This window comes from Papaver somniferum, chromosome 7, assembly GCF_003573695.1.
Source record: "Papaver somniferum cultivar HN1 chromosome 7, ASM357369v1, whole genome shotgun sequence".
NCBI lineage: Eukaryota > Viridiplantae > Streptophyta > Magnoliopsida > Ranunculales > Papaveraceae > Papaver > Papaver somniferum.
Window position 1 is genome coordinate 182384166 of NC_039364.1, and position 18302 is coordinate 182402467.

The 18302-nt window shown below is 38.5% G+C and overlaps 3 protein-coding genes across 3 annotated transcripts; 1 reads left to right on the plus strand and 2 right to left on the minus strand.

The window, feature by feature from the left end:
* Positions 1-556: 556 nt before the first annotated feature.
* Positions 557-3345, plus strand: LOC113299138 (leucine-rich repeat extensin-like protein 4). Its single transcript, XM_026548100.1, has one exon. The coding sequence runs from the start codon at positions 606-608 to the stop codon at positions 2820-2822; it is 2217 nt and encodes a 738-aa protein (XP_026403885.1). The 5' UTR covers positions 557-605; the 3' UTR covers positions 2823-3345.
* An 881-nt stretch (positions 3346-4226) lies between these two features.
* LOC113299139 (probable protein phosphatase 2C 44) lies at positions 4227-6618 on the minus strand. The gene is made up of 5 exons (XM_026548101.1): positions 6389-6618; positions 5910-6167; positions 5232-5508; positions 4965-5119; positions 4227-4832 (listed from the first exon to the last, which is right to left on the minus strand). The coding sequence occupies exons 1-5, from the start codon at positions 6473-6475 to the stop codon at positions 4692-4694; spliced, it is 918 nt and encodes a 305-aa protein (XP_026403886.1). The 5' UTR covers positions 6476-6618; the 3' UTR covers positions 4227-4691.
* A 7283-nt stretch (positions 6619-13901) lies between these two features.
* On the minus strand, positions 13902-18144 carry LOC113299140. The gene is made up of 13 exons (XM_026548102.1): positions 17309-18144; positions 16928-17140; positions 16638-16842; positions 16473-16548; positions 16209-16344; positions 16002-16106; positions 15755-15835; positions 15232-15321; positions 15037-15102; positions 14761-14817; positions 14572-14649; positions 14447-14494; positions 13902-14283 (listed from the first exon to the last, which is right to left on the minus strand). Exons 1-13 carry the CDS (start codon positions 17909-17911, stop codon positions 14212-14214), a joined length of 1830 nt encoding a protein of 609 aa, XP_026403887.1. The 5' UTR covers positions 17912-18144; the 3' UTR covers positions 13902-14211.
* Between the last annotated feature and the right edge of the window lie 158 nt (positions 18145-18302).

Consider the following 18302-nt stretch of genomic DNA (forward strand, 5'->3'; position numbering starts at 1 on the left):
AGAAACAATTTGACTTCTATAGGGTGTTTGGATGTACATTTAGAAATTGCTTTTCGCCTTCTCAAAGTTAAAAAGTCAGAAATTAACTTGACAAAGAAAATTCAAAACTACTTTTACATGCAAAAAAATCAGCTTGTTACGGAGCAAAGTAATTCTGTTTCCGACTTCCAAACACACTACTAACATCCAATCGCCCGTATAAAGTGCAGGTTGGCACAAATTTTTGAAAAATAGTAGAGGGAGGCACATTCATGGTACAAACATTTGAAATTTGAAAACTCAAAACATAAAATAATATTTAGACAGATTTGACAGAATAATCTCATTAAAAAATCAACTAAAAAAATAAACAAATTATTTTATTTTATTAATTAAAGAAGCAGAGGGTAGTAAAAGACCCTGAGACGGTGGTGGAACCCGCCAAAATGCAAATGCTCCTGCTGAGTAGGCCCCACGGATTTTTACAGAAAGAAAGAGAGAAAGAGCTGCTGCGGGGTCCACCCTCCTTAAGTCGACCAACTGGTAGAGATGAGAAAATAAAGAACGAAGGAAAGAAAAAGGCTCTCACAGAAAGTTATAAAACAAAAGGACATCGGGCATAGTATATGATAGCACATGTAGAGTGCATTTTCCCATACCACCACCACAAAAAAATGCCTGTACCACCACCACCACCACCGCTTCTCAAGATCTCCTTCTTCTGCTTGTCTCTTCTCCTCTCTTTCTCACTTCAGATCTCTTCAGCTCAAGATGACGGCGAAGATGTTATGGGTCTCGGTGCTTCAATGGCTGTAGCTGATCCAAATGCACTCACATTTGAGAATCCCAGACTTAAACAAGCCTACATTGCTCTCCAAGCATGGAAATCAACCGCAATCTTCTCCGATCCATCCAACATCACTTCGAACTGGGTCGGTCCCGATGTATGTTCATACGGCGGTGTCTTTTGCGCGCCTTCTCTGTCCAAGCCATCGGTTAGGGTCGTCGCCGGTATCGATCTCAACCACGCTGACATCGCAGGTTACCTCGCGCCGGAGCTCGGGTTACTCACTGATCTTGCGCTGTTTCATATCAACTCTAACCGGTTCTGCGGTATCGTACCTCACACTTTTAGAAATCTAAAGCTTCTTTTCGAGTTCGATATTAGTAATAACCGATTCGTGGGTGGCTTCCCTAAGGTGCTTCTAACTTTGCCTTTGCTCAAGTATTTGGATGTTAGATTCAATGAGTTTGAAGGCGCCATTCCTCCTAAGCTCTTCGACCGGAACCTCGATGCGATCTTCTTGAATGACAATCGGTTCCGCCATGGAATCCCTGAAAACTTTGGTAACTCTCCTGTCTCTGTTGTTGTTCTAGCCAACAATGATCTTGGTGGTTGTATTCCTGGAAGTATTGGTAAGATGGCTTACACATTAAATGAGATCATTCTGCTTAACGATAACTTGACCGGATGTATTCCACCGGAGGTTGGTCTGTTGAAGGAAGTGACTGTATTCGATGTGAGCTTCAACAACTTGCAAGGATCGCTTCCGGCAAGCATTTCGCAGATGAAGAGCGTTGAACAGCTTAATGTTGCTCATAATAAACTTACCGGTTTTATTCCGGCCGGTATTTGTACTCTGCCAAGGCTGGAGAACTTTACTTACTCGTTCAATTATTTCACCGGTGAGGCGCCTCAATGCGCGTCTTTGCCCGGAGGAGTGGTTTCTGACGGCAGTGCCAATTGCATTCCTTGGAAGGCTGATAAAAGAAGTGCAAAGATGTGTGCCTCTGATGATGCCACGCCTTATGATTGTACCAAGTCGTCTTGTTATCGTGCTCCACCAGTAGTCCGACACCCACCACCTACCAAGTCGTCGCCTGAGGTGAAGAGACGTAGTCCCCCACCTCCACAAATCATTTACCATTCTCCACCACCACCAGCCCATAAATCCTCACCTGTAATTAGGCACCGTTCTCCACCACCTCCAGTATACAGTTCTCCACCAACTCCAGTATACACTTCTCCACCTCCTCCTACACACAAATCCTCCCCCACCATTTTCCACCGTCCTCCACCACCACCTTCACACGAATACACCTACAAATCCCCACCACCACCTTCACACGAGTATACCTACAAATCCCCACCACCACCTTCACCTGAATACTCTTACAAATCCCCACCACCACCATCACATGAATACACCTACAAGTCCCCACCACCACCTTCCCCTGTAGTCTACCATCCTCCTACACCAACATCATATGCATCACCACCCCCTCCAACTCATCACGAGTCTCCTAAAACATATCCAGCATCTCCTCCTCCACCTGCTGTGGTCACCCCACCAATCTATCATCAGACACCACCAACGCACCCCATTTACACACCACCTCCACCTAAAGAGGAAGGAAAGGTTTGCCCTCCCCCAACTGGTGAACCAAGCAAGCCCCCTACCTATCCATCATCACCACCACCAACTGATTACTCATCTCCACCACCCCCACCAACTGAATACACATATTCATCTCCACCACCACCAACTGCACATGTTTACCCATCTCCACCAGTATACACTTCTCCCCCTGCTCCAGTATACGAATCACCACCTCCAGTCTACAGTTCTCCCCCACCTCCAGTCTACAGTTCTCCACCTCCTCCAGTCTACAGTTCCCCACCACCACCAGTATACAGCTCTCCACCACCTCCAGTATACAGCTCTCCACCTCCACCAGTTTACAGCTCCCCGCCACCTCCACTATTCGATAACATACCCCTGCCACCAATTGTAGGCGTGTCATACGCTTCACCACCTCCTCCTGTAATTCCTTACTATTGATAAATCTTTCCTAAACCAACCTTTTACCTCTCTGTAATTTTTTTGTTCTATTTGTTATTTGAGAAAACAAAAAGAAAAAGACATTATTATTTGATTGCAAATTTTTACTACTCGAATACACACACACACGAAAGAACTGAATGATGGCGCATTCGTAGGCAGAATTATGTGTATGTGATGATAATGTGTTTTTTCTACTAGAGAATTATTATGTTTATACGTATAGTGTAATTTAGCGGTGAACGGTGGTGGTAATGGTGGTGGTGTCGATGGTGCAGCTGTATTAACGAGGCGGCAGGCCGGTCGGGCAAATAATGTTGTCATTAGTTGTAATAATTACTTGGGTTGTGGCATTTTTGTAAGGTTCTTTTGTGAGGGATGGGTCTAAACACTGTAATCAATCGTCAATTGATCCTTGATGTTTTTCATTGATTCTTTGTGCTTTTATTTTCTTTTATACTAAGCAGCAGCATTGCAGCTGAAATGCATTGTATCCAAACTTTTGCTTTTGCAATTTTCTTTACTTGTGTATATAATTGTCCCACTCTTGATTTGTATACCAAAAAACCTTCCAACTTGTGTATATAATTGTCCCATACTATACTAGCTTGAAGCTGCATAAATTTGCTGATGCTGACCCCAAATGTCCTAACTGGACTGTCTTAAAGATTGTGGTTGGAAAATTTGTTGTTGCTATTAACTAGTAGCAAGCAAGGACATCCTAAAGGAAAAAAAGACTCCGCGCTTTGTGGGACTCACATGGGATACTACCTGGCTTGTCCTCTTTCCAGAGAACAAAGCTTCACGGGCATTTTTGCTGCTTCCTTTGGAATAAGAATCGTTGTACATGTGTGTGCAAACTGTAAACATGTATTCATCCTCAACCCTTGCATTCATATGAACCCCATTTGCTGTTCAACAGAGTAGGGAACGAGGAAGGAGCTTCACTGAACATATATAGATTCCTCAGAGAAGATTTGACAGATATTTTGCGGCAGTGACTACTCACGCAGATTTTTTCCCGACAGACCTTCGTGGGTTTTGCTCCCTTGGTAAAGCAGATTTTTGTATATGAGCTCCAGTCCTATGCGCTTCTCAACCAGAAATTCATAAGAACCCCGACATAATAGTACTATAGTATCATGCCTTAGATTCGTAAGAACCCCCGACAGCACATCTGGTATCTGGAAGAGTGATTTTTAACCAAGGAGTTGAGCTAAATAAGTGAAGTCAGAGAGGGTACGGGGTGGTGCATTTTACAGTGCAGCAGCCTGGAGCTGAACATGTTCTCGGATGCTAAGTATGCTGGGAAAGGAAATACTAAATAGGCATAACAGGAGTAATCCGGTAACATATATAATCGGATACTGAATTCAGGTTTTCAACTACTGATTGTGGATCAAGTAAAACAAGAAAAATGTGCGTATAGCAGGTATAGTTTGATCAACATAATATACACAAAATACACGTTTAAGTTCAAGCAAAAAAGAAAAAGAACAAAAAAAGTACACGAAATCACTACCGGTTCTCTTAATAGCTAATAAGAGCATTACTATCTCACATCTAACAAGAGAAAGAAAAAGAGATGGTTCCATTTTGCTGCCTCTGTTTTGCTAGCTAACAATGAGCTAGCTTGCTAGAGTAGTTATATACATAGACCTCTCACTGCTATGTGCTTGCTTCATCACTATTACGCTACTGCTAGTCCATGAACAAAGATGATGATTCTACTATAGATTGACCACTCTCATTTTCGCTCTTTGTATCTGCAGTAGAAGCTCAGCTCCTGTTCAGAGAAGGAACATCCACCCGGAGAAAAAAAATACGAATACAACAAACACGTATGCTAGCTTGGCCGTCCCGATTGTTTCAGCCTCCAAAACGGATGACTATACATGATATGTCATCTTTACTCTTCCTTTCCAACGCTTCCATTGTCAATTTTTTTGCTGCCACTTGTGGGTCTTTCACTGATTTCACTAATTCAACAGCCTCTTGATTGTTCATGACCTATACACAAAAGAAATGCTCATAGTTAATTTGATAGGTGAAGTAACAGGATTTGCATATTGTACTGGGTTTCACTATGGAAGTAAACTATGACAATTTTCAAAGCACCAAGGGGTAATGCAGTCTACTAACCTTCCATAAGCCATCGCTTGCTAATATAACAAACTCTATAGTGGGATCTATTGGCACATGCCTGATATCCGGCTCTGAACTTAAGTGTGCCTTAAGGTTTTGATCGCCAAATGCACGCGCAACTGCAAGTTGGCCATTCACACGGGGCACATCTCCTGGAATTGTTACAATGAACTAACATGTAAGGATAATGCAAAATTTTAAATTTCTCAGCTATTAGATGGGACAATTTCAAAGCAAAATATGAAAAGAATGGTCGAAGAATACCAGGCAGAGTAATTACAAAGCCACCCTGCTTCTCGATTCTCTTACGTTCAGTGTGTGGTTCATGGTCCACGCTCAGCTGATTAGCACAGCCCCTCTCACACAATACTGCCCGCGAATCACCAATATTTGCCACCCACAAGTCTTTACCATCAATAACAATTGCAGTAACAGCTGTTGAGCCGCCTGGACCCAATCTTGAGGCATTTTCGAGAATAAATTTATCCGTGGAACTGTATGCACTTTTTATTGCCCCCTCAGGGTCATTCCAGAAGTTTGGCTGTAAACATATGTAGATAGCAACAAAATGAGTGGAAAAGGCCAAATAATCAAATAACTGGTGCGGCTGAAATTGCTTAACATTCAGAATGATCTCAATCAGTCATCCAATTTCTCAACAGCTTAAGTTTAGTGTTTGTTGCAAGTGTCAGTATCGGATGTGCACAGGCTAACATCTTATCATTTCTGGCAGAATGTCACCAAAACCATGTCTTCGCTTAAAATTCTACAATTGTACATCTTCGGGATAATCCCCCGGAAAACTCGAATTAAGGACAGGCTAGTTAAAGCTGAACATCTTTCATTGAAGGTCTACTACTTAATAATCATTTTAAACGGCGAACAAGGAAAAAAACAAATATGAAGGCAGAGTTAGGAGAAGAAAAGATAAGTTTTAATTACCTCATCAAGTATGTTTTTGAAGAGATTTTCTTTCAAATAACTAGGCACACGGTCACCAAGGTGCCCATCAAAGATAGCAAACAACCCAAGCTCACGGTTCTTTTTAGTTTTGTATTCTGCAACATGGTAGTCCTCCATGTCATGACCTGCTTTACCTTCCACCAAGTGGAACCCATGAGCTACTCTGCTACTCGATGACTTGCTCCGCCCTTTCCCGGTATCCGCGGAAGACGAGGATGATCTAAGAAATTTCCCAGTCTGCACAAAACATCAAATCCTCAATTGTAACAACCACAAACAAAAGAAAAACACCATACAAAAATTTCACTCCAACCCAATCAATAACTAGAAAACAATAAATTTCATAGGCATATTCAACATACTTGAACCACAAACAGCATAGGAATTCTGAAGCCGCATAATAGCAAACAATTCATCTCCAAATCAAGCAAGTCAATGAAACAGAAAAATATAAGTACCTTGATGATGTTAAAGAAGTCAGACTTCTTCTTCCGGTTGGTGGAGGTGGAAGATGACGATGAGGTATCCATGGAAGTCCCAAACATAAGAAAAAAACCTTCTGCTTCCTATCTCAAATTAATGATTGTTATTGTTTCCAAAACCAATCTTGAAAGTATGCAGTTCTTTTAACGAAGTAGATGAAGAAGACTTATGTCTTCACTTTGAATTGGTCTTACAAGGTTATGAATGAACGAAGGCAAAGTTTTCTTTTAACGTGTGGACCCGTAATTTAACTAAGTCCCAATCCGCTGCATGCCCAACAACAACTAGAGATATGCACTCATTTTGTCATTGCATTTGAGCTGTTAAGTGGTGGTGGTATACGGGTGCAGACTTCAAGAGGTTGTTCCTATTCTGTTGACTCCGTATCCCGACGACCCGACCACGGCTTGACTTTCTCTGGAGTTCAATTATTGGACCGCCCTGTTTTCCGGTTCAGACTATCAATGACTTCAAATATGAGAGTCAGTCTTCACAAATCTGATTCATATGTTGTTCATCTTAGTTTTAGCACTGTATTACAGTGACATCGGCTTGACATTAATTTTATTTTATTTCTTATATTCTCAATTTCATTTACTATCTGATTCGTATGTTGTTCATCTTAGTTTTAACATTATATTACAGTGACATCGGCTTAACATTAATTTTATTTAATTTCTTATTCTCACATTTCATTTACTATCAATTTTCTACTTACAAGCTTACAACTACTCCTCTCTCACATTTAATAAATAATCTCCCTTTCTCATTTTTCTTGTTTGGTCATAGACGTCTTATATGGACCTCACTTTCTTGGATCCTTCGTTCTTCCTACCTAGTTCCTACTTCCACTCCAATAATCTATAATAATAATAATAATAATAATAAGTACCAAGCACAGAAATCTCTACAAAATCAATAATAAAAATAATATCACAAAATTGGTCAAAAAACCAAAACAGAAATTTCCTGAGTGAAATAGATTCTTAGCTTTAGATACTGTTTATATAGCCAAAAAACAGAAAAATACTGTTCATTTAGCCAAAATAGATATTTCACCCAGAATCTTTTTTATTTATTAACCTGAAGAGACAAATATGTCCCTATCTTTCTACAAATGTTTACTGGGTTGGGTTAGTAAAGGTTGGAAAAAACAACAGAGTACTCTGCAATCTCAGAAAAAAAAACAGAGTACTTTGTTTCATGAGTTAGAGAAAAAAAAACACCAACTTCTACTTGAACTCGATCTCTGCAAAAAAGAAAATATGAAGTAACATAAAACAGAGTTCCAACTTCTTCTACTCCTTCCTCTGGAAGAGCAAAAATTAAAAAAAAAAACAAAAAAAAGCAAAAACAGAGCAAATTCAACCATTTGCAAAACGTCTAACAATTCTTTTATGGACGTTAGCATAAACACAAACACTATACTTATGACAACAGATATTTTGACCAGACACCAAGCTGATATTGCTAAATGGATTTCACCCACACACCACCTCATATCCCTTCTGAAACAGACATAATATTGTTGAATGGATTCTCTTATTCACTTTAAAGTACACGGTTTGCAAACAGAAATTATATTAAACTTAACGAAGCCACAGCCAAACTGGCCAACAGAAGGGATTGCATGGTTGTTGCAACAGAAGGGATTCCAACAGGTATAGTTTCACAACGCACAGTAGGATTTATTTTTGCGAGTATCAAATCATCATAGTGCAGAAAAACAAGAAAGACAAAACCAACCTTCTTGAAAATTTGAACTTTTTTGAGGTCGACTATCTTAGCTTCTGTTGTAGCTACTCCTAGTAGATAATAGAGATAAAATACAACTTCAGCTTTGTTTGCTTCCTTAACACGAATCTCCAAGCCATGTTCATCAAGTTAAGATTATTGACTTTGAACTCCAGACCATGCATGCTGGTATTCTAAATCTCTAGCGTCAATGGCATCCTTGCATAACCAGAAAAGATTACGCTCAAACAAACATATCACCCTTCTGAAACCCATATTTGCACTTGACCAATCACTAACAAAGAAACTGCAACAGGGTTAAGGCATCAATCAACCTCAATGTATGAATTATGAAGATCATCACAAAAGATATTCACCAAGTACATGCTCTTTTCTATAGGACATAAACAACAGAAATACTAAAAAAGTCAAATGAAAGAAAAAATATTCCACCAAGACTTTGAAAATGTGAAAACAACGGTTTGTTATAAACTTATACCGAGAATTAAGGCAGATAAGAGTATAGAAAGTCAGTCAATAAAACATGATGAAACTGGTTTCATCCCAGCCTAAATATCAATGAAACCGAATTTAACCAAATTTAAAACAGGATGTAACTGGTTTCATCCAAGTTTAAACATGGGTGAAAACAAATTCAAAAAATTTTAAAACATGATGAAACTGGTTTCATCCCAGCCTAAATATTGATGAAACCAAATTCAACTAAATTTAAAACATGATGTAACTGGTTTCATCCTAGTTTAAAATGGGTGAAAGCAAATTCGACCCAATTTAGTATAGGATTTGCAGTGAGTGATACCTAGTTCAAAAATCATAGTTTCATCCTACCTATAGATGAAACCGGTTTCATCCTAGTTTAAAATGGGTGGAAGCATATTCGACCCACTTTAGTATAGGATGAAACCCAGTTTCATCCTTGTTTACAGTGAGTGATATCTAGTTCAAAATTCATAGTTTCATCTTACCTATAGATAAAACCGGTTTCATCCTAGTTTAAAATGGGTGAAAGCAAATTCAACCCAATTTAGTATAGGATGAAACCAGTTGCATCCTAGTTTAAACTTGGTTTCATCCTTGTTTAAAGTGAGTGAAAACAGAGCAAAAATATCATACCCAAGAGATGTTGATAGTAGAGTCAACCTTTTTTCCATGCATTCCATCCTTTGGTTCTTTACATCTATCTCTGTGGTTAGTCTATACACAAGATTCTGCAGTCTCTTTACCTCTTCATGTAAACAAGTTTCCATCAAACTCAAATCAGCGATAATCTATACGGCAAACAAGAAAAATGAGATGAAAATTAAGTTACCCATCAAATGAAACTAACAAATAAGAAATATCACAGGTAATGAGATTTCAATGTTGGTATTGCCAATTCAAATTTTAAATTGGATTAGAACAACCAATAAAGTTCTGATTCTAGTTTTTAATTTGATTCAATATGAAACAATCAATACAGTTCCATTCCAATTTTTATATTTGATTCACATATAACAATAAAATGGATCGATCTAGCAATCCAGACTGATTGGGATTGAAAACAATACAAAAGGATCTGTGAGTTTCAAATTAAGAGATGAAAAGTGTTATAGACTATGAATCCAATCAAAGTTTATACCTTTTTGAGCAATTGATGAAGAAATATAAAGGAGCCGCCTTTTGGAATGTTTTGAGAGATGTAGAGAAGGCTACAAATCCAAATTGACATTAAGAAAACCAGTGATATAGATCGGAGAAGATGAATTTCGATCAAAGGAGGAACCTTTATGAGGAAGGTGGTGGTGTTGGTTGTAGTTTCTGTAGATGCTGATGGCGGTGGTAGTAGTATTTTCGATGGGTGCGGTGGTGGAGGAAGGTGGTGATGTTGTTTGTAGTTTGTCGTAGATGTTGATGGTGGTGGTTGTAGTATTGTCGATGGTGGTGGTGGCAGATGCGGTTATAGTTGATGATGGTGGTGGTGGAGAAAGGGAAGATCGACAGCATCAGAAGAAAGCAATGGAAACTGGTGAAGAAATCAGATCTGGTTTCTCGAGAGCTCGTATCTATGAAGAAGACGAGGAGAAACGAGGGCAGTAACGTCTTTCCTCATTAAAAGATTCTTTTTGGTCATTTGACCCAGACTGAAACCTTACCCGTCCATTTGACCCAGGAAACACTCAATTTTGGCTATATAGCCCATTTTCTGAAATAATATTTTGTTTGACTTTCCAACGTGGTGTGATGGCGATGAAACTAGAATTGGTCAGTACACATTCCATCACCTTTCCCTTCCCACTACCCCACCCAAAAATTACCATCAATTTAATAACATTTTAACTGATGTTTGGAAGACGGTAAAAAGCTTTTTCGATACCAAACACTTACTTAAAGAGATGAACCATACTTTTCTGTCTCTAATCCCAAAAATCAACAACCCATCTTCACATGTTGATTTTAGGCTTATTTCTATGTGCAATGCTAATTACAAAATCATTTCTAAGATTATTGTAAATAGAATGAAACCACTCCTGAGCAAAATAATACTCCCTCCGTCCCTAATCAGATGACCTACTTGGTTTTAAGTTTTGTCCCATAAATAGAAGACCTATTTTTGTTACTATAAGAAATATTTATAATTTGATAGTTATGTTTACATTCGTTACGGAAGTGTTTTAAAATGCTTTTCAACGGTATAAAGTTTACGAAAAACCGTGATATAGTTTAAGAGATAAATCATTTCTAAGTTTTACTAACATCCTTGTCTTAAAAATTGTGCAAACTGCAACTAGGTCATCTAATTAGGGACGGAGGGAGTAAGTCCTTTCCAGGAAGCGTATGTTCCTAATAGACATATCCATGATAATGTTATAATTGCTCATGAGTTGGTGCACTCCATGAAGAGGAAAAGGAAAAAGGACAGGCAAGGTGTTATGGGTTTAAAACTTGATATGTCCAAAGCTTTCGATAGAGTGAAATGACCATTCCTCATTGATGTGTTAAAATCTTTTGTCTTTTCTGATCATTGGTGTGCGCTTATTTACCAGTGCATAAGTACTACTAGAATTTCCATAATGTTAAATGGATCTCCTTGCATGGCCTATAGACCAACTAGGGGTCTGAGACAGGGTGATCCCATGTCTCCATACCTTTTTATAATCTGCATGGAGTCTTTCTCTAGATATCTAATCCATGTCGAGAATTGCCAGCTTCTCCATGGATTCAAGGTCACTAAAGATGCACCTAGCATCAGTCATCTGCTCTTCGCAGATGACTGTCTTGTTTTCGCCAAAGCTTCTCATGCTGATGCTGAGAATCTTATGGCCTTAATAAAAGACTTTAGCATTGTATCTGGACAGGTCATAAATTTTGATAAATCTGGTTGTTTCTTCAGTCATAATGTTGATCCTAGCCTTGTTGTTTCTCTCATTAGGACACTTAATGTTAGGAAGATTCCCCTAAATGAAAAATACTTGGGTATTCCTCTTTTCATCACTAAGTCCAAAACGGATTCTTTTATCCATCTTACTAGTCAATTTGACAAGAGAATAGCAAAATGGGCAGGTAAAAACATTAACCAAGCTGGGAGGTCTGTTCTTGTTAATCATGTGCTTAAGGCTTCTCCAGTCTACCACATGAATACCTTCTATACTCCTGATAAAGTTATTTACCAGATAGAACAATCCCAAAGGGATTTCTGGTGGGGGAAAAACAGACCTGGTGGCTTATACTTGAGAGAATGGGGCAAGATTTGTACCCATAAATTTCAAGGGGGTCTTGTTTTTAAAAATCTTCGTCATGTTAATGTCGCTTTACTAGCTAAAACTGCGTGGAATTTAATTCATTCTCCGAATGATCTTTGCTTTAGGATTTTAAAATGTAAGTATTTCAAAGATTGCTCTCCATTGCATTATGATTTGACAGGGGACTGCTCTTGGGTTTGGAAAAGCATCTTTATAGGTTTCGATTTCATTCTCCATAATGCTGTTTGAGACCTTAGAGATGGCAATATAGCATTTTGGCTTTTAGAGATAATTGGATTCCCAATGCTGCTCAGCCTTTATGTAATGCTTATCCAAATCCTAATCTTCTAGTTTCTGATCTGATAGATAAATACACTAATAGCTGGAATCTAGATCTAGTTAATGCTTACTTCACTCCTCAGAACGCTCAACTCATTCAGAGTACTAGAATCCCTCTTTCTAGTCACGACAGACTAATTTGGCCTTTCACTAAAAACGGACAATTTTCTGTCAAATCTGCATATAAAGTCTTGTCTGGTCAATTCGAGTACATTCATAATCCTCAGAATGTTAATCCTGTTTATAAGTCCCTTTGGAAGCTGCCAATCCTTCCTAAAGTCCAGATTTTCGTATGGAAATGTTATGAGAATATCTTGCCTGTAATATCTATCATTTATAGATTTAATTCTCATGATATGAATTGTAATATGTGTTGTGCCTGAAACTGCAGAGCATCTAATCTTACATTGTCCTTTTGCTCAAGATGTTTGGTCACTGACTTCTTTTTATAACTTAGTCTCTAATGTTAGGGATTCTACACAGAACTTAAAAGAGTGGGTTGCTCAATGGTTAACTTCTGTTAACCTTAAAGACAAAGTTGTTGATGTTTTTTCCATTTCTTGGAGTATATGGAAAGACAGATGCTCTTTCATCTTTCAGGGGAAAAATATAAATTATTTCACTACTGCGAGACTAGCTCTCAAATTTGTGAATGATTCAGAAAAGTATCTTAGATCTGATCCTGCTGCAAACTTGTCTGCTAACATTTTATCTGTTGAAAATGATTTACATTCTGTAGTAGTCTCCTTGCCAGAAGACTGCATTATTGTATACAGTGATGCATCATTTGACATAAATACTAATCTTTCTGGCATTGATTTGATTATGAATGACAAAACAGGTAACTACATTGGCTGCAAGGTCGTCCCAGGACTAGCTCGGAACGCTGAAAAAGCTGAATGTTTGGCCCTGCTAGAATCTAGTCTTTGGGCAAAAGAAAGAAATTACAGCAAAGTTTGCTTCATCAGTGATGCTCAATTAGTAGTAGGATGTTTCAATTCAAATAATAACCGGCTGTTCTGGTATAACAAAACAATTATGGATGACTGCAAGTTGATTCACAATAGTTTTTCTTTCTCTAGAGTAGAATTTTTAAAAAGAAATTTTAACAATCATGCTGATGCTGCAGCTAAGTATTGTAATAACTTAAGAATTCAGGGAGAATGGTTGGGTATACTCCCACCATTCCTGCCACAACTCTTGTAAGTTTTAGCTGGTTTTAATAGAACTTCTTTATTTCTTAGCAAAAAATAATATTTAATAACATTTTGACTAGATTAGGCTAGAGTCACTAAGGCAAATTTTTGCTGGTTCCGTATTTTTACTCGTTCCGTTTCAGGAAGGGTGATATTTTCGCTTTTTCAGTTTGATTTATTTTCTGGTAAAACAGAAAAAGTAAAACTGTCGGTATTAATTTGAGCTTCGAACCTTGGAAGCACTTTACGCAGACACAACATGATGCTGATACAAAGACACAGCAGTTAATACAAAAAATACGCGGACACATTACGACTTGCAATTTGGTTCTTTCTTGTTAGCTAGTTAGACACCCCTCGCCCTCTGCCTCTCACACATCCCCATGTTCCTATGGAGAGGTGCAGTCCATTGTGACAATCAGTACAACAGTACCACTTGCCAAAGTTCCAGGTTCTTTAGTTTCACCCTAGAACCTTCATTAGAGTCAGAATGCAAGAAAAATATATAGAACAAGATTTACCCATTTACAGATCCACCATTTTGGTATAAGTTGTATATATAGGAAAGAAAGAAAAAATCATGCTTGTACATACATTTAATACTTCCCACAGATGGACGATGAACATACGTATAGACGGGAGGGAAAAAAAATGATACCTGTGTCTCATTTCATCTCATCTAGCTAATATACAAATGAGCTAGCTAGATTACTCATATGAATAGCAACCAATTGATATTTTGGACAACAAGAGTTGAGGGTAATTGTTGTATCGAGATTTTTACAGCAGTCAGGTGTTCTTCTCAAGAGCCGACAAGGCCGGTGTCAAATAGTTATTGGCTTTATCAGGCAAATGTGCCACCTGCAGCACATCAAGAAAGACATCCCTTCTCATCAGGATTTTTGTTTGTTAAGTTGGTCGTTCCAACTTCCAACCATAAGAGGTGCATTACTATGATTCTAGCTGTTAATGGGAATATCTAGTCATTTGCCAATGAAAATTGTAGACTGGAGACATTTCTTACCAGCTCATAGAGTTCGTTCCCTTGCTCAGCCATGTATTCGTAGCAAACCTGGACACAGTCAAAAGTGAACGCGTTGGTACTGCAATTCACTAAATTCGAACCAAAGAGATTAGTAAAACACTCACATCAAAGCTCTTATTTCTTGCTGTTGAGTCATGCAATGCCTTCACACAGATATCAGCCACATCTGCGCAGCTTATTCCCTACAGCCATTTATTATCCACAGATTAATTGGTCAGGTGTTGTCCATGTAACTATGAAGGATTGGATGGATTCTGGAGAAGTTCTGAAATTGGAATTGTGAATCAATTTACCTGAGAAATCCGATTTCCTTGATCAAAGATAAGCGCACGTTGGCCCCCAGGTTCTTCCTGAAAAAACAAGTTCTCAAAATAAGACTCCAAAATATGAGTAGCTCACTAGTATGAGTTTCTTCCCTAGCCCTTTTTTGATTAACATCACTACTCGAGCAACATCTAGGTGTAGTAACTTAGGAATTTTATAGCAGCACATGTTGGAGTTACTACAACATTTCAAACCCTAATTCAAGCAATATCAAATAAGACAAAGAGTTCGAACAGATAGATTACCTGTAAAGGACCAGGGCGTACAATTGTGTACCCAAGACCAGATCTTCTCAACGAATCCTCTCCAGCCTACAAAACTCGACATTGAAAGCTAACTAAAAAACATATGAAAATTCTTCCATGCAAAAATGATCTCAAGCTGTCGAACCAATTGACCAAGATATGTTATGAAGAGAAAGACTGATAGAGAGGTTCAACCTTCTTTGCTTTAAGAACTTGTTCCCGTCTACCAGGCTCAATGCCTAGTCCTGTACATGAAACCAGAATAAAATCTGTTTCCTCCCCAGTCTGCACATATTCGGCATTTATATCAAATAAGGACATGATACATTTTTTTAGAACCCTCTTTGGAGTTGTTTGGAGCAAAATTAAAAAGCATATACATGTAATAGTGATAGCTTGAAGGAACATGAAAGGTTAAAAGTCGATATCAAAAACAAAATGCATTGAACCCAAGACATTGTTTAGCAAAACTGTCCAAATAGGTGCTAAATAAGAGTTTAATTCAGAGCCAGAAAACGGTTAGAAGCTCCCATAGCATACTTGGTCAATTCTCATGGTGCCAATAGGGACATGTGTACCCAGGAACTGGACTTAGACATTATAGTTTCCAGTTTTGGATCTACCTTTGTTTACTCAGTTGTGTAGTAAGTTCATCATTGTACTGAGAGATGTATAAAACCTAAAAAAAAAATCACAAACAAGAGAGTGTGGCACTTACAGGCAATGCCTTTATGTATTCGATTATCAAGTTGAAGCTTCTTAGGTCTTGCTTGCCTCCTGCAAGTCCTTCTATAGGCCTCTGCATCCACAATAGAAGCCTTTGGATCAAGAAAGTGACACATATCTCTATTATTAGTCATAGATGTCAAGTTTTGACGTGGCTGCTAGTTATCTCATCATCCTTCATAAATGAATGAAAAGATTTAGAGAAGTGAATTATTGCAGATTTAAGAACATTGGCAAACCTGTTTTCTTGGTTCAAAACGTATTGTTAAAGTATGTACAAGGAATGGGTCCAAAGGTGGATCCTCCGGATTCACTGCTCTAAAGGATGTAAACGGCACCCTGACCTGGCTAATGCAGATAAGAACAAAAGATCAAAAGTTAGAATGGAATTACAGCTTTGGAATACATTGACTAGTATGCAACAAAGAGGAGGAAGTGCTCCTTACCCTGCAAAAGCCTACTTTTGTGCTCATTCGTGCGAAGTAAATTTTGCTCTGAGATGTATCTGCTGAAGGACCAGCTTCAAGAATCAAAATAAATGATCTTCCATTTCCACCAACTGAGAGAATCAAACCATCATACCTAGATTTGCAAGAAAGATAAGGCTTCATTAAGTGCATCAAAAATTATGAGTAAATTTGCTAGTAACTGTCACAGATAAAAACTTTAAGTAAACTGAAGTGGAGAGATTAAGTTTAATGGACTAGTACCTGTCAAGAGTACTTCCCAGTGGAAGTGAAAGCCTTTTTGACAGTTCCACATATCCCCCTCTTGTAAACACATACCCTGCAGAAATTAACAAAGACTAGAATGGTAAGAAAACAGCATATCTTGGAAGTGATGTGAGTCAAACCAGATATTACTTTTTTTTTTACCTGAGAAAACAGCATTTCCTGTCTCCGTGAACTCAAACGAGGCGTCCAGTCCTCCGTCGTATTTGGTTGCAATCATATCTTGGAAGTATGTTCCCTGTCTAACTTCCCACCCATTCAACGATTCTTCTGACTTGAACTTGGCAATCAAGAGCTTGCTTTTACTGCTCTTTCCAGCTCGTAGCTGCGCTAGTTTATTGTTGTAATCCTGCAAATTAACCAGGAGTAATTAGATTTGGATTGTGCCAGGCCCTGAGCTAGTTTAAATTTTTAAAATTGTAGTATTGTGTTACCTGAAAGGCTTTGGAGACATTGTAGACTCCTTGGTAGTCTACTCTATTTAGATCTCCAGTGATAGTTGAACGAGCAGTGGCGCAATATATGATCTTGTTGCAACCCTCCATTGCAGCATTGATCGTTGAAGATTCTCCTACATCCCCAACCACGATTTCTACAGACCTCGGAAGCATGTCTATGACTTCTTGATCCGCTCTTCGCACTAGAGCCTAATGATGATAGCAATTTCATTTATTCAATACACATGAAATCGCATACATATATTCTAATTTGCACATTCTTTTGTTCTCAATCAAAATTTGCATATATCCTAAACTATTGCTCATTAAATGCAATTGTGTGGCACATCAAAAACTGAACTCTATAACTAGTATTACCTTGACACTGTAGCCTCTGAGCATGAGTTTACGGACAACGATCCGGCCGATACGGCTAGTGGCACCAACGACAAGCACCTTTGTATTCTGTGCACCAGGAACAGAGAATTCACACATAGGAACCTCTCTAATAAGAACAGTGTCAAGATTTTCATCCGGTACGGTTCTTGAGAATTGACCCAAACCCGAGAACTTTCTCCAAACCTCATCAAAGATCTGACGAGATTTACGACCAAGACCCACTGGATTAACATCATCAAGATTTATTAATGGATTATTATTGCTATCATCATCAACTGATGACGACGGCGAAGACTCTTCCGGTTTGACAATAGTAGTGGTATCAGTATTACTGCTGGTGCTAATCCTTTTTTTCTTTTTACTTTTAGTCTTCTCCTCCGCCACAACAACCTCAACCTTACTATTGTCACAGCATCTTGTTGTTGTTGTTGGTGGTGGTAATTGGAGATTCAGGCCGCGATGAGTCCGTCGACATGTCGATATTCTTGTTGATGATGTATTTGCATTAGCACTGCTGAACACAGAAAATCCGAGAAATTCCGATGCAGATAACGAAGACGAAGGAGAAGACGGCGGCAACATAATATGTTAACTCTGAAACTGATATGGAGGATTGAATCCAAGGAATTGAGAAGAGATTCGATACAGTTGGAAATGGAAACTAGTTAACTAGGAAAGGGCGGGTAATTTTAGTGAATGAGCAATGTATACGTGGAATTTGGTTGTCCAATTATCCAAACTCTTTTTGATTTCGAATTGGGTTTTGTATGGTTGTGAATATGTGGCTCTTCATGATCTTAGTTTTGGATAACATTCAGAGCTTTTTCCACTGTACTGGATGTATATGAAGAAGATAAAGAGTATGTATGCACAAGTGTACATGTAGAGAGAGTCTACGGCCAATTTAAATTTTGTGGACAGAAAAAAGAGAGGTGCCATTAATGAGAGCGGTAAATAGCATTTTTTAACGAAG